The sequence below is a fragment of the Pan troglodytes genome, chromosome 2, assembly GCF_028858775.2.
Source record: "Pan troglodytes isolate AG18354 chromosome 2, NHGRI_mPanTro3-v2.0_pri, whole genome shotgun sequence".
NCBI lineage: Eukaryota > Metazoa > Chordata > Mammalia > Primates > Hominidae > Pan > Pan troglodytes.
In genome coordinates, this window is record NC_086015.1 from 152,752,862 (window position 1) to 152,774,583 (window position 21,722).

Genomic DNA, 21,722 nt, shown 5'->3' on the forward strand with positions numbered 1-21,722 from the left:
CACTGTGGCATTGTTTAGTAATAGTGACCAACCCGAAAATAAACTAAATATCCAGCACACAGGACTGGTTAAACCAAGTATGGTATCTCAACGGAGTGGAACATTACATATTGCTGACAAACAATGAACAAATCAGTAAGTACTAATTTGGAAGGCTCTCTAAGATATGTTAAGTTTTAAAAAGACATACTGTATATGCCCAAGCATGCATGTGTATGTAGAGCATGTCTAGAAGAATGCTCAGGAAGCTGGTAGTAGTGTTTCCCTGGAAAGGAGAAAAGGGCTGGGGGTCATGGTGGGAAGGAGACCTAATTTTTCATAAATACCCTTTGGAACTATTTGGATTTTTTGCCATATGCGTGTGTTACTTTTCTAATTAAAACAACTCATCAAAAAATATTATCGAAAAATATTTACTGGCCGGGCGCAGTTGCTTACACCTGTAATCCCAACACTTTGGGGGCCGAGGCGGGCGGATCACCTGAGGTCAGGAGTTCAAGACCGGCCTCGCCAACATGGTGAAACCCTGTCTCTACTAAAAATACAAAAATTAGCTGGGCATGGTGGCGTGTGCCTGTAGTTCCAGCTACTCAGGAGGCTGAAGCAGGAGAATGGCTTGAACCTGGGAGGCAGAGGTTGCAGTGAGCCGAGGTCTTGCCACTGCACTCCAGCCTGGGCGACAGAACGAGATTCTGTCTCAAAAAAAAAAAAAATTACTGAAATGGGAAGATGCTCATGGTATATTAAAAACAAGCTACAAAAAAGAATATAGAGGAGTTTCCAACTATTTTTATGTCTGCATTGAAGAAAGTCAAGAAAATATATGAAAACACGCTAGTGTCATTTTGAATGGTACCATGGCTTTTTATTTTCTCATGTTTTGCCAATCAGCATTTTCTACAGTGACCAAATAGCACTTATGTAATATGGAAAAAAATAACATTCTTGAATCTTGCTGCTTCAAAAATGTTTAGGACCTTTTTTTTTTCCCGCCTTAAAATACACACACACACACACACATACACACACACAGAGGGGGAGGGGTGATCTTCTTTTTAGCACTTAAGGAGAAAGACAATCAAGGCTTTTGTTTTCCTGAGGCTTCACTTAAATGATATTATTTTGCTGACTTCATCCTGGAGAACTATTCAGAATAAAGCATGGAAGAACAGCTGTTCTTGACCACCAGCAACTGCAAAACACCCAGGGAATAAATTTAGACTTCCAGAAAGGAAGAAGAAATCAATCAGTTGGTACCTGGGTGGGAGAGGTGATGATCACACACAGGCGGGAGCAATATTACCAGGGACGCCAAAGAGGAGATCAAAGAGAAGTGTCAAAATATCACTCAGCACTTATCAATTTGGAACAAGTGGCTGAATGACAAACCACCTCGAATCCCACTGCCTGCCTTTCACCCTTAACTGGGTGAAATTCCCCATAGCAAGGAAGCTCCTGAGGGCAAATTTTTGGAAGTCAGCCAGCAAACAGGATGAAAATTGTCAAAATTATTTTTAAAACTCTCAACAGAGGTCTACAGCTCGGTGAAGAAATTAGACTCCATTACAAATTAATTAATTAATTAACTAATTAATTAATGTGGTGCAAACAAAGAAAGGACTAAAAAAGAAAACAAGTTTGACCTAGCCTTCACCTTCCTAAAAGGCCTCCCTCTTCCCCAGGTGTGGGGTGCTTCTCTGGAATTCGTCACGGTTTAGGCCTACGAAGGCCTGATGGATTCTCAGGCCCACTCTCTGCAAGCAAAACTGAAGCAGACGTGTACATTTACCCAGTGGATTAAACAATACATTTCAAGAATCTGGATCCCAAGCTATAATTTTCCTCCTCATTTTTGAAGTTTACTTGGAATACTTGGGGTCAAGATGCTCTGGGAAGCCGCTTCAGCATTCACTTACCCAGTGCTCATGTGTGCACTAACACCAAGCACCAAAATGACAAAAGTCAATGCCCTAGTAAATGTCTATTTCAGACAAAGAATCAGTTAAAAAGTTGGTGGGCATACTCCAAGTCCTTTTCAGATAAATTAAAGACTGAACGATTGAGTAGGTTCTTGTATTTTTATTATACTGGCATTTTCCCATCACTGTGCTAACATACACAATTCTTTTTTTGTTTTGTTTTGTTTTGCTTTGCTTTGAGGCGGAGTCTGGCTCTGTCACCCAGGCTGAAGTGCAGCAGCTCCATCTTGGCTCACTGCAACCTCCACCTCCTGGGTTCAAGCGATTCTCCTTCCTCAGCCTCCCAAGTAGCTGGGACTACAGGTGTGTGCCACCACACCTGGCTAATTTTTTTGTGTTTTTGGTGGAGACGGGGTTTCGCCATGTTGGCCAGGCTGGTCTCAAACTCCTGACCTCAGGTGATCTGCCCGCCTTGGCCTCCCAAAGCGCTGGGATTACAGGTGTGAGACACTGCACTTGGCCTTAACATACACAATTTGGTTGTGGCTCCCACACCTGGCTGATGATCAGAGTCATCTGAGCACTTGAAAACAGCATACCTTTCCAGATTCCACCCTACATTTACTGACACAGAAATTTCCAGGGCATATTCCTCCTAGCAGCAGCCCAGGATAGTTCTTTTGGGAGCAAACAAACCACTGTATTCTAAAAATGTATGTTTAACAAATGCCCCCAAGTGATCCAGCCAGTGGTAGATCTGGACCACGCTTGGATAAACACTGATCTTAGAGACTAGTGAATAATCTATTTGCCACAGGCAGACTTGCTCAACTGCAGAGGCCTGAGCATTCTTGGTTTTGTCTTTAATACACATGGGGCCTGGAGCCTTTTTTCCAACACACCGTTCTCCTCTTCCACCACAAAAAGCTCAAAGTTCTCCCCTGTTGTTCTCACTCTTTTTTTTTTTCTCCTTTTGGCTATTACAAAAGTAACATAACCACATTACAGAGAAAATAGAGGGAATCACTCTTAACTCAAAGGCCTAACTATAATCACTATTAACATTTAAAAATACATAACTGACTTACTCAACACATTTATTCTACAGAAGAGTACACCTATGATGCCTAATGAGCTTTGCTTGGGGCTAGAAATACACAAATGGAGATCAAGTTCCTGTCCTCAAGAAGCTTAGTCTTGTGAAAAAATGGAAAGAATCTAAGCAATGTGTTTTTCAAAAAACTAGAAGTATAATTATAGCATAAACAATTTGTCATGCTGTATAAAATTAGAATGTTACAACAAAGTTTTCCATGTGTCTACATGGTCTATATCCATTATTTCACTGCTTATAAATATATTTGTGGCTAGGCGCAGTGGCTCAAGCCTGTAATCCCAGCACTTACTTTGGGAAGCTGAGGCAGGTGGGTCACTTGAGGTTAGGTGTTTGAGACTCGCCTGGCCAACGTGGTGAAAACCTATCTCTACTAAAAAGTACAAAAATTGGCTGGGTGTGGTGGTGGGCACCTATAATCCCAGAAACTCGGGGGCTGAGCTGGGAGGATGGCTTGAACCTGGGAGGCAGAGGTTGCAGTGAGCCGAGATCACACCACTGCGCTCCAGCCAGGGCGACGGACCAAGATTGCATCTCAGAAAATAAATAAATAAATAAATAAATAAATAAATGTATTTATTTTCATATTTCAGGCATTTGTTTATTTACTGGCTATTATAACTAACACATCTTTGTGTATGGTTCCCAAAATATTCACCTAGCATACTACTTTTTTTTTTTTAAGGAAAATTGTGGCATCAGACATTTTTCATGGCTTTTATTATTTCTTATCAAAGAAGGAATTTTCTACCTAAATTTCTAAATTTCATATAATAAAACCTATAAGTCTCCATCACCTAATCTTAATAAAGACTCATCCACATTAAGATAAGTGGAACATAGCCATGAAAACATAAGATTTATTTTTTTATATGCTATTATGTCCTGCTTTATTACATAAAAGGAACTCAATCCATTGATTTGGTAATTTTTTTCGGTCTCATTTCACATATTCCTTAAAAACGGTAAAAGAAAGGAACTATAAAGAATGTCCTTTTCAGGCCGGGTGTGGTGGCTCATGCCTGTAATCCCAGCACTTTGGGAGGCTGAGGTGGGCGGATCACCTGAGGTCGGGAGTTCGAGACCAGCCTGACCAACACAGAGAAACCCCGTCTCTACTAAAAATACAAAATTAGCCAGGCATGGTGGCACATGCCTGTAATCCCAGCTACTTGGGAGGCTGAGGCAGGAGAATTGCTTGAACCCGGGAGGTGGAGGTTGTGGGGAGGTGGAGGTTGCAGTGAGCTGAGATTGTGCCATTGCACTCCAGCCTGAGCAACAAGAGCGAAACTCTGTCTCAAAAAAAAAAAAAAAAAAAATCTCCTCTTCGAAACCCCAAAGAAGGTAGCCTTCAATAATGCTGATTAACTAGAGTGTATTTGACAATAGATAGCTTCCTCAAAATCTAAGAAAATTGAGGGCACAGTGGCTCACACCTGTAATCCCAGCATTTTGGGAGGCCAAGGTGGGAGGATCACTTGAGACTAAGAGTTCGAGACCAGCCTAAGCAACATGGTGAGATGCCCCAATCTCTACAAAATAAAAAGAAAATTGATTTTCTACAGTGTTTAGAAAACTTTTCCTTCTTTGTTTTTAATCAAGAAAATCCTTTTTAAATAGAAACCTTTCCCCCTGTCCTGTGCCCACCAGTGTTCCTTTTCTTCCATAAACACAAACTTTCCACCACAACAATCCTACAACACCCACAACACCCAACACTTCACTTCCACCATCCCCCAAAAAGTGTATGGGTATTTTTTTGTTTGTTTGTCTCTGGGTTTGTGCGTGTATGTGCCGGTGCACTTTAGGCTAATCTATGCTGCATAAACCACAAAGTTCCAAAAGCAGTGAGAACATCAGAGCTGGAAAAATCACAGTAGCCAGATGTGTCTGCTGTGAACTCACCATGTAAATTTGATTAAGAAAAAAACTAATGAAAAAAGGAAAACATAAGATGCCTAAGTAGAAATCTGACTTCTTGTGAACTTTCAGGATGTCTTTCTAAGTGCTTTAAGCAACCCAGGGCTTCCATATCCCTTAGCTATTTTATTTGCTCTTGATACAATGTTAAGCTTCTTTGTATACTTCCTAGAGAGAACAGCAAGCCAACTTAGCAAACTGAGCACAGACAAGATTTTCCATCTTGTCTTGAAAAGTATGCCCTGAAAAGAAAAAAAAAAACCACACATGTGTTTATAATTTGAAGTACAGCTCGAGACACAGACCTGGAGGACTTAGACTCTGGGCTGGTGGATGGCACATCTTCAAAGGGGTAAGTAAGTGCGTGTGTGTGCATGTGTGTGTATATGTAACTTTAAAAATTTCCTATAGTATTGAAAATACACTCTAGTTGCACTTTACCAAAAGTTTCTGAATTGGCTAGGGTTCGCAGGCTGGTGAAGTTGTTATAGTCTTTATTTTCTCCTGTACTGTCTGGAAGGATACTAGCATCTCAGGTCAGGGTCTCATTCCAACAAAAAGCCCCATTAGTGTGTGACAGCAGCTCAGCACACCATGGTTTATGATCACTAGGATTATCACCAAAAAGGCAAAAAAAAAAAAAAAAAAAAGAAAGAAAGAAAGAAAGGAAAAAAGCATGACACTTTCTCTACTTTCTCTTGGTAAAAACATTTTAAAATATGGAGCTACTTTAAGTTGTTGCATGTTTTCAGTATTTGTCTGCTGAGGAATGGGAAAATCTAACACTTCACTACTTGCAGAGGGGAAAATGTTCTTCACTTAGAACTCAAAAGTGTGACTGCTCTTCACAAACTCCCTCTGTGAATGACCTGACAGTCACAGGCTTGCTCCTCTTCATCTTCTCACAATTGCTGTCCGAGGTTAAATGTTATTTTTTGGTACCACACCAGCTAGTTTCACAATTTGTAAGCAAAAGTGCCCAAACAAATATAAGTTGCAGTAACCATGGTTGGGTTTTCCTGAAGGAGGAATGGAATGGCTTTCTAACAGAGCATATCAAAGGATCTTCCTCTGATTACACAGGAGCCAGAAAGGGGAGGAAAAACGAGGCAACTGGCTAACAATAATAGCTATAACAATACAAGTGCTGGCAGCTTACTATACATCAGGTACCAAGACATGGACTACCTAAATACTCAAAACAACGTTATCAGATAGGTACTATCATTATCACCATTTTACAGATAAGGAAAATGAGACTCAGAGGTTAAATAACCCAATACATAAACGTCTAAATTAAGAGAAACTCAGTTCTGACTTCAAGTTCTTCCAAAACAGTCCCCACCCTCCATCCCACTTCCATGCCCACTTCGCCACCACTCTAACCAAGGACTAAGATCTGCAGCAGGCTTCATTTTCTCAAGCCCATTGTTTTGTATATTATAACAGAGCCTGTGTAGGCAGTCTATTTTTTTCCCCTGTTTGTTTCCCTCTTATTCTCTTTTTTAAAATTTTAGTAAGTATTAATAGGAAGGCCCACAACCTACTTAAAACATACAAACTTCTGGCCGGGTGCAGTGGCTCACGCCTGTAATCCCAGCACTTTGGGAGGCTGAGATGGGCGGATTGCCTGAGGTCAGGAGTTCGAGACCACCCTGGCCAACATGGTGAAACCCCATCTCTACTAAAAATACAAAAATTAGCTGGGTGTGGTGGCGGGCGCCTGTAATCCCAGCTACTCCAGAGGCTGAGGCAGGATAATTGCTTGAACCTGGGAGGCGGAGGTTGCAGTGAGCCAAGATCTCACCATTGCACTCCAGCTTGGGCAGCCAAGTCTCCATCACAAACAAACAAACAAAAAGTCTGTCTGGCTTGTGTAAAGAAAAAAAAAATCTACTTTCATATGTATAGTAAAATTTCCCCTGTGTTACTTAAAAGTGAGGATCTGAACAAGTTGTTAACCCCCAAGTGACAATACTGATACAGCTTCCACCAAATGGTAACCTTTCCTCTTTATTATCTAAAGTCCCCCAAGGTTGTCTTTTCTTCTTCCATTTATTGCATATGTCTGGGAATTCAGGCTTAAAGGCCATTACTCTGCTCAGACAGAATCCAAATTGGTAAAGCCTGATTTGGCAAATACAAAAACTAAAATTTTAGTTTTAAGCTAGACCAAACTGGAGATGGCTATTTGAATTAAAGTGAAAAAAAAAAAAAAAAACCACCATATTTTTGCAATTTTCCCCTTCAGAGCTTATTTCATTTTACTTAGACTCACTGTTCAACAAATCTGCCAACCTGCAGAAAGAATCCTCTGTTTTTACAAAGTCACTCACTCCAGGATGACTAAGTAATGGGTCTTTCCTCTTGCAATAAAAATATGGTTTGATTTACAAGTCGCATTACAGGAATACATCTAAAGTTCTTTTTGTTGCTGTTGTTGTTGTTGAGACGGAGTCTCGCTCTGTCGCCCAGGCTGGAGTGCAGTGGCGCAATCTCGGCTCACTGCAAGCTCCGCCTCCCGGGTTCACGCTATTCTCCTGCCTCAGCCTCCCGAGCAGCTGGGACTACAGGCGCCCGCCACCACACCCAGCTAATTTTTTGCATTTTTAGTAGAGACGGGGTTTCACCGTGTTAGCCAGCATGGTCTCGATCTCCTGACCTCGTGATCCTCCCACCTCGGTCTCCCAAAGTGCTGGGATTACAGGTGTGAGCCACCGCGCCCGGCATCTAAAGCTCTTATAAAAAATAAGGTGTCTAGTGATAAGAAGTTTCTCCTGGGAGAGGTAACTTAAACATTTCCACCAGAGGGCACTATCCTCACTGAAAGTAATGAATACATTGTTCCTAATTTAGAACACTTTGCAATCTAACCAGCCCAAAATAAATCATTTTTATTCCAGAAAGCACTTATAAAGAACAGTTCAATTGTCTTAAAATATAACATGCTATAGTTAAATAAAATATAAAATAATTTTTTGCCATAAAAATAATGATAATAATAAACATATATTTTAGCTTACTATGTGGCAATCATAGTTCTAAGCACTTTGCATATATAAACTCGTAAGTTCCTCATATATTAATAATCTCCATTGTACATATGATGAAATCAAAGCACAGACAAATAACTTAAGGGTCACCAAACTAGTAACTACAGAGCCAGGATTCAAATTCTGGCAGTCAGACACCCAAGTTCATGTACCTAACCTACAGAAACATACAGGGACCAAATACAAGGAGATTTGTTTCTGAATGTATTTAACTATGCCACTGAGTATATCACAGCTCTAGAAATAAAAAAAATTAGTTATAAAAGGTACTATTCTATCATCTGATAGTAATGCTATTAACTGTATTTTGACATCCTTTTCACATGTATATAAATGCCTTGCATTAAAGAAGACCTATCACTTTAGTTCACTTATTTGACAGCTACATTCCATTGAAAAGTACCAAAGTTCTAGATTTAAGAAGAAGGAAGAGTGGGAGGAGAAGAATCTGCTCTTTTCTTTTTCTAGTTTTTAAGAGTTGGGGGTCTCACTGTGTTGCCCAGGCTGGTCTCAAACTCCTATGCCCAAGAGATCCTCCCACCTCAGAGCCTTCCAAGTAGCTGGGACTACAGGGATGCACCTCTACACCCAGCTCTGCTCTTTTTATTTTTATATGTTTAAAGATATATAATAAAGACTATGAACCACAGGCAGAGTTATGGCTTGAGATGAAATAGTCTGAGTAAATGATTTATTATTCTGACTGTATTGAGACTCTCTAAATTAAGTCCTGGTCTTTGGAACTTACTTGGCATTCACAGTTGTATTTCCATCCTTCAGACACATCTGTGATTCTCCATAAGCTAGAAACACACTTTGCAATGGGCAAATACACAAATATTGTCGGAAAAACCCCAGAATGTGCGTCTTGAGAAATTCACTGCCTTATTAGAAATCTGGAAACTGCTGGGTGCCGGGTCTCACGCCTGTAGTCCCAGCTCTTTGGGAGGCTGAGAGGCAAGCGGATCACCAGGGGTCAGGAGTTCGGGACCAACTTGGCCAACATGGTGAAATCCCGTCTCTACTAAAAATACAAAAATTAGCTGGGCGTGATGGTGCATGCCCATAGTCCCAGCTACTGGGGAAGCTGAGGCATGAGAATTGCTTGAACCAGGAGGCAGAGGTTGCAGTGAGCTGAGATCGTGCCACTGCACTCCAGCCCGGATGACAGGGTGAGCCTCTTTCTCAAAATAATAATAATAACAAAAATTAAATAAAAATTGAAATCTGGAAACTAAGGTATTTTACTGAGCTACAGGTAAATTTGTTTCAGAATGTTCAGATTACAACTTCTTTAGATATACTTTACTAGTGCAATTGGACTTTGTGTGTGTGTGTGTGTGCATGTGCATGCATGTATGCACATACAGGCAGACTCACATGTGCCTTCAATATCTAGTTCCAAGCATTCAAGCTTCTTTTAATTAGTCCACTTCCTACATATTGCACAAATTTTAAAAATTAAGGAGAATGCATAAAAGAACATGACAAAGGATATCCACTCCAGTATTTGTATGCTAGCAACACACTAGTAACAACCTAAATATCTACCAGATGGGAGTTAGTTAAATAAACTAATTATAGCATATTAATATAGTAGACTAATAGGCAAATTTTTAAAAGAATGAAGCAGCTCTATATGTATGGACAGGCAGGTGAAAAAAGCAAGATACAGAACAGTGGTTATGATATGCTAACCTTAGTATGATTAAACATACACACACACACAACTAGAAACACTGGTTGGCTCCAGGAAATAAACTTGGGGACTGAGGAAAGGGAGATTGGAGGAAGTGTTTGAATTTCTTTTTCTTTTCTTTTCTTTTTTTTTTTTTTTTTTGTAAACTGGGTTCATGAAAGATTTTTTTCCGATTATAATTGATTACAAAGTTAAAGTTAAAACTTTAATAATCAGTTTTTAGAATTTTCGATGAAAATTAAATGGTTAAAGAAACTGTAAAAACCAGTCTAATGCCACCTAATTCGGGGTCTCTTTACTACAGTGGCATCTGATTTCTACATGAGCTCCTGTATATTTGGGACAAAATGACTCACGGGAGGCTTTGGTTTACCACTGCTGGTACCAGAACTGGTTGCATTTTCTTTGATCTGCCCTTTAGATAAGGAACTCCACAGAGGTTGTTCCATGTCATTTGCTTTTTGGAAACTGTACATCTGCAAGCTTTAAAGCAGTAGGTTCAGACTTCCTGGAAGAACTGACACTTGAAGCTGACTAGGGTCTACTTGAGTTCATACTCACTTTGGCTAAGCCACAGTATGAGGGAAGGGTGTCCAGGAATAACGCTTCCATTTTTATCTTGTTCATTCCTGAAAATTCAACAGGAGATTCTTTTCACTCCCTAAAATTAACTGTTCTGTGTATAAAGCATATCTGGATATCTGATCTTAAATGGAAATGTTATCTGAAAATGGCACCAACTTTTCTAAAACTTTAAAATTGGCCCTTTTTTATTTTTAGCCCTGGGGGAGAAGGAAGGGAATGATTACCAAAAAAGCTGACTGGTTCCGTTGCTGCAGTGTATTAATTCACTGGTGATTCTCTCTAGTGGGGATAATTTTAGCAGAAAATAAATATTCTCTTCTCAAGTCTAAAATCACACTTATTAAATATTGTAAATGAAGTAAAAAGTGAGCCATATTATCCCACGGCACGTATGGGGAGAAGCCACCTGCAGGTTATGTAACGGTTAACTCCCTTCTAAAATCAGACTAGCCTGCTCTCCAGCTCTGCTCTCCACAAGCTGCAAGACTTTCGGAAAGTTTCTTCATCTATAAACTGGAGAGCCTGTTACTTTTTGCAGGGGTTTTGGAAGGCTTTCATAAGGTAAAGCATGGAAGCACTTGGCATGCTATCTGACACATGTTATGCAGAAATTACGAAAAAAAAAGGAAAAAAGGGAAATAAGGATAGGGATTTGAGACTAGAATTGTACCTATAGGCAGTCGCCAGGAGCCAAAGTCACCCAAAGCGTGTGTGTGTCCTACTTGCCTCAGGCTAGATGAAGACAGGAGGCCTGATTTTTCTACCCCAATTAAGGCCATTGGAGGGAAGGTCAGAACTGTAGTTTAAAACTGAGGCAGCAGTATCATGAGTTGGTGGTAAAGAGACCAAGTAAAGAAGGAAAAGCCGGCAGAAGGGTAACATGGTATTGCAGCCAAGAAGAAGGAGCAAACACCGTCTGGGTGCATGAAGAGACATAGAAACAGCCAGAACCACTTATGAACCCTGCCATCCCTTGATTGAACACCATTTCTTCAGCTTGGAGTCAAAGCTTGGGGCTCCACCAGGCACAGTGGTTCATGCCTGTAATCGCAGCACTTTGGGAGACTGAGGTGTTAGGATTGTTTGAGCCCACGAGTTCAACACCAGCCTAGGCAACAAAGGGAGACCCCAATTCTACAAAAAAAAAAAAAAATCTTTTTTAATTTTAAAAAAGCTTGAGGCTTACCGAGATTTGGCTGGGATACTGCCATGGACCTCTGAGGCACTGGTGTGGAACTGACGGCAGGGTGGAGGTTCATATGATTCAGAGGCTGATTCATCGCCTTCCTAGGGTCTTGCCATGTGGTGATTTTTTCTATGTGACTAAAAGAAGGAAAACAATTAATTATCTTTTTAATTGTCAGCATCATTATCATCATCACCACCAACAGCATAATAGTTAATGACACTAATTCTTCCCTTAGGATCTGCTTGAGTGGTTAATAGATTGTGCTTGGTTTCATCCAAGGAATACTTGCCTATTTTTCCCTGCATCCTGGTTAGGCCACACTGGGGATTCTGCAAGCAGCTCTCTAAACACAAGCCCAAGACATCGCTGTCCAGACAGCCCTTGCATGCAGTGAGCCCCAGTGAACTTCCCCTCGGCCCTTGGAGCTTGTATTCCCCAGCATCTCAGTTGCTTCTCAGCCATCCAATCACTGGAGTGCCATAGTGTGAGCTCCTTCCTGGAAGGGGAGCCATGCTCACCTTCCCAGTCAGTACCCCATACTCTCCTGACTCATAGAATTGACATAATGAGGATCCCTTTGGCTGTCATCAAGCAAAAGATGGGCCCATGAAACCAGCTTCTGAACACCACATTAGTGAGCTCTCACAGTAGGAGTGTAAGGTATTTCAAGTTCCCCAAAGGTGACACATAAAACCCTCAAGAAGCTCACTGTCACCAAGCAAGGTGACAATAGGGTAGCTGGAAGGCAGAGTATTAGAAAATAATAGTAGGAAAGTCAACTAGTGCCAGCTTATGGAGAAACTTAGATATTGAGGCATGAAGGTTTACAAGGGAGAAGACATGATTACATGTTTGATCACATACAACTTCCAGTTTGTTACTGTGACTTAATCACAGAGAAACTAACCCAACATGAAACATGAGCTTCTGCTCAGAGTTTCCAGTACATTCTAAGGTGGACATGGCCTCCAGCTTTGCCTACCACCTTCCAAATCACATCGCAGGTCACTCCTGGTACCTTAGAGACCCTGTCCCACTCCATCAAACTCTTCCTTTAGTGAGAGTTTGTGATATATATATATATATGATGAGTAGATTCATCCCGTTCCTCTACTTTGTTTTATAAACAGTATCAGAAATCTTCCTTCTCCTCCTTCTCCTTCTTTTTTGTTTTTTTGAGACATGATCTTGCTCTGTTACCCAGGCTGGAGTACAGTGGCATAATCATGGCCCATTGCAGCCCCGACATCCTGGGCTGAAGCAATCTTCCCACCTTGGCCTACTGAGTACCTGGGACCACAGGCACCTGCGACCACACCTGGCTCATTTTTTTAAAAAAAATTGTTTTTGTAGAGGTGGGTGTCTCCTTATGTTGCCCAGGCTGGTCTCGAACTCCTGAGCTCAAGTGATCCTCCCACCTCAGTCTCCCAAAGTGCTGGGATTACAGGCACAAGCCACCGCACCCAGCCCAGTATCAGAGATCTTTCCATATCCATCAAAGACAACAAACATGATAGAAGAAACTGAATGTTAGCCCTTTGTTTTGGGCCTCACAACCAGGTTGGTCTCTTCCAGTCAGGCCCCCACCGTTGACCTTCCTTAGACATACAACAAAAGGAGCATGATTGTTGTTTCTGTTAAACACACCTCAGTTTTGAATAACAATGGCCTCCTTTGAATCTTTAAGGTAGGAAACCACTTTTACTTTCATTATGTTTAATCAGTCTAGAAACTTCCTTGCATTGAAGTTGTATTTGTCTTGTTTTCAGTCTGTCTCCTCATTTTTAAATGCTTCCTCTGCTAAAATTGTTATTCAGATTTCTTAATGCAAGACTTGAAGGTATTGCCAAGGGGAACTCATCCATTGCCTTGCGTGAAAACTTGGGTCTAAAGGTCTAAGGTTTTAGAATAAATGTGATTTAAAAAAAAAAAAAAAAGGCCGGGGGCGGTGGCTCATGCCTATAATCCCAGCACTTTGGGAGGCCGAGGCAGGTGGATCACCACAGGTCAAGACCAGCCTGGCCAACATGGTGAAAACCCAGCTCTACTAAAAATATAAAAAGTAGCCGGCATGGTGATGCACGCCTGTAACCCCAGCTACTTGGGAGGCTGAGACAGGAGAATCGCTTGAACCCGGGAGGTGGAGGTTGCAGTGAGTTGGGATCATGCCACTGCACTCCAGCCTAGGCAGCAGAGTGAGACTCCATCCCAAAAAAAAAAAAAAAAAAAAAAAAAAAAAGATGGGGAAATACTGAAGTAAAGAGATGAAAATCATTTCCCTAAGTATAAAGTAAATAATAATAAAAACAATAGTTTTAGTTTACACTTTCAGTTTCACAATTGTAGTTCTGTTTAAAGCTTTCATAAAATCCATCAACTTCTGGGCAGGTGGAAACTCATAGCCAGCCTCAGGCTTGTCACAGGCCTTCCAAGTGAGGAACTAATTGATGAGGATGTCAAAATTAAGTAACTCCCTTTAGCAAAATAATTAGACCTAAGAAATGCTTTGATTATTCCTTCAGAACTCATTCTATTAAAGCAGCATGTTTTCCAAGGCAGACATGTGCTACATAAATAGTTTTCACTCTGGTACCAGAAGGAAAAGAATCCTTCTCTCTTTCATAAACCTTTCTTAGACTCTCTGACATCATGGATATTGATGCTGTGCTAGAACCAACATCAGCACAGGCCCCGGTGAGATATGGAAATATACATCATTTGCTGGAAGATGTTCAAGGACACTTCTGTGGTCAGAATTTCAGCTACCAGCTCTAGGAATAATACAGGAGCTGGAATGATGCATTCCCAAATGCTCGTCCCCCACTCTCCCCTCCCGTTCTGAACAAGTGGGCTGTGGCTCCTGAATGCGGCAAGAGCAGGAACATCTAGCATAGGAAGCCCAGCATCTGAAGTGGCAGATGAGCTCATCTTGCCCCAGGAGTGCCAGCACAGCTTGCCAGCCTAAATCCCCTGGGACAGAGTGTGGGGCCTTCTGGGTGGACCTCATCCTGACAGTTCTGACCCCAAAGATGTACAGCTTACCCATGGCTTGAAGTCCCAGCACTCCTGCAGTGCAGTGGGAGCCTCCACGGCCCACCCTTCAAACTCCACACCCAGCCAACACATTTAAAGGAGTTTTGTTCCCAGTGGATTTGTTAATTAAAAGTGTCACTCACAGCATTCCCCAAAGGCTGGAGTACAAGAGGGAGCCTTTCTTAAGTGAGCAGTTCTCATTGCTCCAAAACAACTCTGAGAAGAAAGCCACTCAAATTCCTGGCTCTGCAGACCAGTCGACCTGACATCAGCTGTAAGGCTGCGCTAACATGGTGTCAAGAGTGGCTCCCAGACTGAATGCAACAAGTAAGAGTGAGCTATTGCTCACAAGAGGCACTTAATATAGCCTTGATGATTTCATCTGAAAACTAAATTCTCCTATTGTTCTAATCACTTAGTGCCTCAGGCTCCAGCTCCCCCTACTTCCCACCACTTCCCAAACCCAGGATACGCCATTCACTCTTTCACTCTGCTGTCTCATCTCTGCTCCCTCTCTCAATGTTACTGAGTCATTTCCTTTCTCGTATTTCGCAGTGTAATCTCAATGTTTGCCAGGACCCACAATTTAGCTAGATTAATCCCCACTTCCCCGCTACTCCCACCTCCTTCCTGGCTTCACTCCCTTGCTTAGTCTACTTCAAGAAAAAGTCTCTCTGCTGTTTTAAAAGTATAACTTCCCTTGGAAATATAAACACATATACAAATATATTTAACCTGCCTACATATGTGTATTGTATAAATACATACACTGTACAGGTTTCATATTTGAAAATGGAACAAAATAGGAAAAAGAAACATATCAAACTATTTATGGTGATATATGCAAATAACAGGCTCATTGGTAATTTTTTTTTCTTATCTAAACTGCTTTGTACTTTCCAGATTTTTAGCAGTGATTATGTATTGTTTTCACAACCAGTAAAAACAAAAATACTAATGAAGGTACAAAAAGACAAAAAAGAAAATTGACGCATGAATACACAGGTCATAAGGTATAAGCAGCACTTTGGGAGGCCGAGGTGGGCAGATCACCTGAGGTTGGGAGTTCGAGACCAGCCTGACCAACATGGAGAAGCCCTGTCTCTACTAAAAATACAAAATTAGCCGGGTGTGGTGGCACATGCCTGTAATCCCAGCTACTCAGAAGGCTGAGGCAGGAGAATTGCTTGAACCCAGGAGGCGGAGATTGTGGTGAGCCGAGATCGCACCATTGCACTCCAGCCTGGGCAACAAGAGAGAAACTCAGTCTCAAAGAACAAACAAACAAACAAACAAACAAACAAAAAGAGTTCCTGAAGATAAACTACAGTTTTGGCTCCTATCTTCGTGTGGCTCAAATCAGGGGACAAATGGAATCAATCACCTGATCCCATGCTGTTTATAAAGAAAAAGAATAGCAGTTCCTACGGGGAAGAAAAGCTTTTCTTGACAGTAAACATTTTTTACCTCGACTTAAAAAAAAGAAAAATCCTCTACAAGTGCTTCCCATGGAGAGCCCTGGTGGTATGTGGGGTTAACGGTACCTGTAACAAATATAAACGGGAGTGAGCTTTTTCCCCTTCCTTCAAGAACCCCTTGGACCACTACTTCCCAGACAGCCTCCTTCTCTCAGTTCCAGAAAGACCAACCAATTCCTGGCCTCCAATTACATTATGAGTCTCTGCTTAGAGAACTGCCCAGGTTGGACAAAAGCATGGAGTTTGCTAAGGGGCAAGAAAGGTCACCACGTCTCTGAGAAGATATTTGGCTGGAAATGGTAGGTTATGAAAAACCATGTCGTGTGAAATCAGTTTTCCCTCATGGATTAATATTTTCCTCCAGAAAGACGCAAATGTAGAAAGCCATTTTATTTAACAGGTAAATTGTGTGTTTGGGGTTAAAATGTTTTGAAATTGGTGGGGTGGCACACCCACCCTCCAAGTCACCCTCCCCTCAGACTGGCCTCCCCATCAGCCTGCGGAGGGGGTGTTAACTTTGCTCCAGTTTCCTCCTCTCAAGCCACTGCTACCTCCTTCTACCTCCTTCATGACCTTTCACCTTGATGAGGGCAATGGCCTCTGGGCTTCCCTTCTGCCAATCTTTCTGGTTTTCCTCCCTTCCTCCTTCCCTCCCCCCACCCTCTCTGCCTGACAATCCATTCACTATCTCACCTCCAGGCACATATCCCAAGGACACCTGGTATCCAAGTCCCCCTGGGTCACCATGGCCCATGAAATAACAGCACAACTCACATAGGCATCTCCCAGACACAGCAGCCTACTGCCAGACTCTGTGGGCTCTGCAAAGACCACACGCAGTTGTGGAGTCACATATACCTGGGTACCCGGGTTTAATATTAGCTCTGACCCTGTGTGATCTAATTGGATATCCTAGTCACACTACCCATATGCATGAGACAGGGGTAAAAAAGCTAACAGTATATTGGTTCCTCACTGTGAGGATAAAGCAGGTCTGTTCTGGGAATATTATGACCACCAAAGTCACTTACAGATTTCATGGCCAGTTCTCCTGGCTTCCCAAACTCACTCAGCAGTGAGTGCAAAGAAGGCAGCTCTGGCTTCGAGTCCAAGGTTGGCAACACTTGGTTCAAGTTTTTTCAACAACCATAGATCGTATACCTATTATGCATGATGGGTGATGTACTGGCTAGGTGTAAAAATCAAAAACATTGTGCAAACACAGTAAAGGCAAAGATAAAAATCTTATCTGTAAAAACAGAATAATCAGGCCGGGCGCAGTGGCCTGTAATCCCGGCACTTTGGGAGGCCGAGGCGGGTGGATCACCTGAGGTCGGGAGTTAGAGACTAGCCTGGCCAACATGGAGAAACCCTGTCTCTACTAAAAATACAAAATTAGACAGGCATGGTGGTGCATGCCTGTAATCCCAGCTACTCGGGAGGTTGAGGCAAGAGAAACACTTGAACCAGGGAGGCGGAGGTTGCAGTGAGCTGAGAGAGCGCCATTATTGCACTCCAGCCTGGGCAACAAGAGTGAAACTCCATCTCAAAAAAAAAAAAAAATAGAATCCTCCAGTTTCTTACCACCCAGGAAAAGGCCTGGTGTTTTTGGATGAATTTACCCACACTAACTTTATGATGAAGGAAGCCATATAACAAGGACTTTCTGAAATAGAGAATCCCATGTAATGTATTTTGTATTGCTGGAAGCATACAAAGATATAAAAATAGGAATGATTACAAGTGCTTCATTTTGAAAGAATTTAAAACTGTTAGCAGCATGTTGCTTATTTCTATGGGCAAAGATTTTGTCTTCAAACATAAGTGTTTTGTCTTTTTTCTGCCCACCATTTATTTAATAAATGAGAGTTTCATACAGTGTCAGACATCAGGGCTCCCCTCCATCAGCAGAGTGGTTAAGACGGGACCTGGAAGCAGCCTCCAAACTGCCTCTTCTTTTGCCCCAACCTAGCTGAGCAGTTAAAGAGAACCACACCAATGAGATGAGAATTTAAAGACAGCCTGGGGTCATAAAACCAAGGCAGACTGGTTTAAAACTCAATCATACTCACTGCTCCCTGTCTTTATCCCCTCAGTGAAATTCCTCTGTACCCTCTCTCCTTACTACCTCCTTTTTTCTCTTCCAGTAGAATACAAGCTCTTCCAGAAGAAATGTTCCACAGATAATGCTAGCCAGGTGTGGTGGCTCACACCTGTAATCTTAGCACTTTGGGAGGCTGAGGCGGGAGGACTGCTTGAGCCCCAGAGTTGGAGACCAGCTTGGGCAACATAAAAAGACCCTAGCTCTTAAAAAACAAAAAAGAAAAAAAGCTGCCAAGCCTATGATATTTACAATCCCCATTTAAGTATAAGCAAACTGTCTTATTTCAGAAAATCAGATTTTTAAAACTTTTTGATTTACTAGGCCAATTCACCATCCTCTTAATGTTAAAACAAATGTACATACTGAAGACAATTAGCTTAAAATTTGCTAAATGAAACAGCTTTGCAACTTGCTTCTTGTGACTCAGTCCAATTAGACCCACTAGTGTTAAAAATGGAAACTGAAACAGATTTGGATGAGGTTGATAAATTCCCAGATAGGGCCTGCCAAGTAAATCTGACCCACTGTCAGTAGACAACAAATGCTATGCCAATTTTTAATCCTGTACCAGTTGGCAAGGAGTCTTGCCGAAGACTTATATTAAACTTTTAAAATTTTCCTCAACTGGAATTAGAATACAAGTATGCAAAAGGTGGTTTACTTTCTCGTTGTATGTTGGGGATAAATACTGTTTGCATTTAAATCAAATTAAACATTCTATTAGTGTGATCTTATTTAGATTTCAAGACCTAGGAAATGACATATATCTTACTTATATCTTACATTTCTTTTAGTAGTATCTTTTGTTTTGCCAACGGTACTTAGCTCTGCTAACCAACACCAGAGATGAGTCTTAACCACAAGAACAAAGACAGGGGTGGTATGCACACTTACTAATTCTCCCAGGCCCAGATGCACACTTTCTCCAGGTAGTCCCTCTGCTGTCACCTAAAACCACAATGCAATGGGAGCTGAGCACAGTGGAAGCCCATTGCAGTGGGAGCCCATTGCAGGAGAAACCCCAGGGAGCTCATCACAGAAGGGAGGCCACATCACAGAGGGAGCCCATGACAGTAGAAGCCCCATCGCAGTGGATGCTCAGCTCACCACCCACATCTAAACTAGCAACCCGACCTGATCATGTTTGTAATACTAAGATTAGGTTTTTTGTTTGTTTGTTTTTGAGACGGAGTTTCGCTCTTGTCACCCAGGCTGGAGTGCAATGGTGCGATCTCAGCTCCCTGCAGCCTCTGCCTTCCGGTTCAGGCAATTCTCCTCCTTTAGCCTCCCAAGTAGCTGGGATTATAGGCGTGTGCCACCACACCTGGCTAACTTTTGTATTTTTAGTAGAGATGGGGTTTCACCGTGTTGGCCAGGCTGATCTAAACTCTTGACCTCAGGCCATCCACCCACCTCAGGCTCCCAAAGTGCTGGGATTATAGGCGTGAGCCACCGTGCCTGGCAACAATATTAATATTAGTAGCCATCCGGTACATTGATCTCCTCTGCTTAACGTTATCAGTCTATTTGCATAATGTGGAGTCGGCTTTTGAACTTCGATATGTTGACAATCAGAAATAAAGTAATAGCTCTTCACATGGTTGAAGAGATACATAGCTTAGGTTTTACTGTATTTCTAGAAACCCTGATCAATCTTCCTCCCACGTTGTCATTCTTTCTACCACCCTAATTAATAATTCTTTGTCCCAAGGCAGCTTTTAAAACACTAGTATTGGTTATAATTATTCTTCCATTCTGCCCAAATCCTAAACAGCACCATCTCCTGCTATTTTTAATGCATTAGAATAGAAGATACAAAGAGGTAAAAGTCAAGCTGCCAATGTGCACAGCTGACACATCTATTAGCAAAGCATTCAGAGTTTAAACCCCAAAGCTATTAAAAAAAAAAAAAAGACTCATGCCGTATAATAAAGGTGACTGTTCACACAACAGAAATGTGTTAGATGAGAAAGTTCATCCTTCTTTGAAACCACAAAGAATTTATAGTTGAAAGTTTCCGGTCAGATTTTCACTTAAGCAGCTCATCAAACATAGCTGCAGTCTATGACACAGAAATAATAACTGATATATAAATAGGGGATTTTTTTAGGATCCTCTAATAAAAGATGATACAAGACCAGAGAAGTTATTTCAGTGTATGGTTCCGGTCTCTACCATTCATTTGCCAATTCAAAAAATTTCAGCATTCTCTGGAATTCCGAATGAATGGCAGGGATTGTATTTTTAACTACCAGGCTCTAATCCTCGACTTCCCTCACAGACTTGCCAAGAAGCCTCCACTTGTTTAAGTTAGCAGCAGTAGGCACAGCAGCCATGTGAAAGGTCTCCTAGTGCCTCTGCCCTGGCCAGCTGTGGTGATCCATCTCCCTCACGTCCTTCCCACTGAGCACCACCGACTTTTCTGCAGACTCATTCTGTCTGAACCTACTCAGTCAGGCAGAAGCTGAGTCAAGCAAAGCTGCTGTCAGCCCCAAAGAGCAGATGAGCCAAATCAGGACTGTAATACCCGCGGTTCCTGCAGGGATTCATTCACCAGAGTTTTGTCCCTGGGGTGGGAAAAAAAAGTGGCACTGTGAAGTGCCACTTCCCAGAGAAAACCACTTTGGAAGGCTGGTGACTCATCAAGACAGCCCCAGGTGTGACTCAGGAGCCTCACTTCAGAAGGTGAACAGTTCAGTCACTGTGTTAGAGACACCCCGTCATCTGCTGCACGCACCCCAACAGCACCCGGCCCTGGCAAGCCTCACTTTGCCTCTGCAAACTGAGCAAAATTCTTGCTTAACCTCATTTTTCCTATTTTGTGAAAACATAAGAAGGAAAAAAAAAAGGACTGGGAGTTTTTGTTGCTTGTTTGATTTGGGCCAAGAGCCATATTAAAGAACTTTGGCTGCGTTGCAAACAATTTTATTATTAGTACCAGCATTTTTTTTCTCCTCTCATGCCAGGATCAATAATGCTATTAAAAAATGTATAGTCCAGACACAGTGGCTCACGCCTGTAATCCTAGCACTTTGGGAGGCTGAGGCAGGAGGATTGCTTGAGCATAGGAGTTCAAGGCCAGCCTGGGCAACATAGGGAGATCTTATCTCTAAAAAAAAAGAAAATCAAAATATTAGTCGGGCGTGGTGGTATATGCCTGTGGTCCCAGCTTCTTGGGAGGCTGAAGCGGAAGATTACTTCAGCCTGGGAGGTCGAGGCTGCAGTGAGCCGTGATCATACCACTGCACCCCAGTGTGGGCGACAGAGCAAAACTCTGTCTCAAAAATAATAATAAAATAAAATAAATAAAAGATGTATAAATCACCTTAAGTTTATTGTGTTGGAACTCCACAACAATGTGAGAGTCTATTTCACGATATTATTTCCAGATGTCAAGTATAAAATATGTACTTGGTAGAGTCTTTATTTCACTTTTCTCCTTTCTCACAAACAAAAACATGGGATGAGAATCAGAAGTAGAGAAAAGATGAGACGCTTTATGAATGGTGAATTATTATTACTATTATTTTTTTTCTGAGATGGAGTTTCACTCTTTCACCCAGGCTGGAGTGAAGTGGCACAATCTTGGTTCACTGCAACCTCCGCCCCTCAGGTTCAAGCGATTCTC

The 21,722-nt window shown here is 41.8% G+C and overlaps 1 protein-coding gene across 3 annotated transcripts in view; it reads right to left on the minus strand.

Annotated features, from left to right (window-relative positions):
- Positions 1-21,722, minus strand: part of WWTR1 (WW domain containing transcription regulator 1) — a 153,488-nt gene that overhangs the window by 44,344 nt on the left and 87,422 nt on the right. For all 3 annotated transcript variants that reach the window (XM_016942148.3, XM_016942147.3, XM_003310136.5), the window contains one exon: positions 11,477-11,613. In XM_016942148.3, the coding sequence (XP_016797637.1) occupies positions 11,477-11,613 (137 nt within the window). The remainder of the gene's footprint in view (positions 1-11,476; positions 11,614-21,722) is intronic.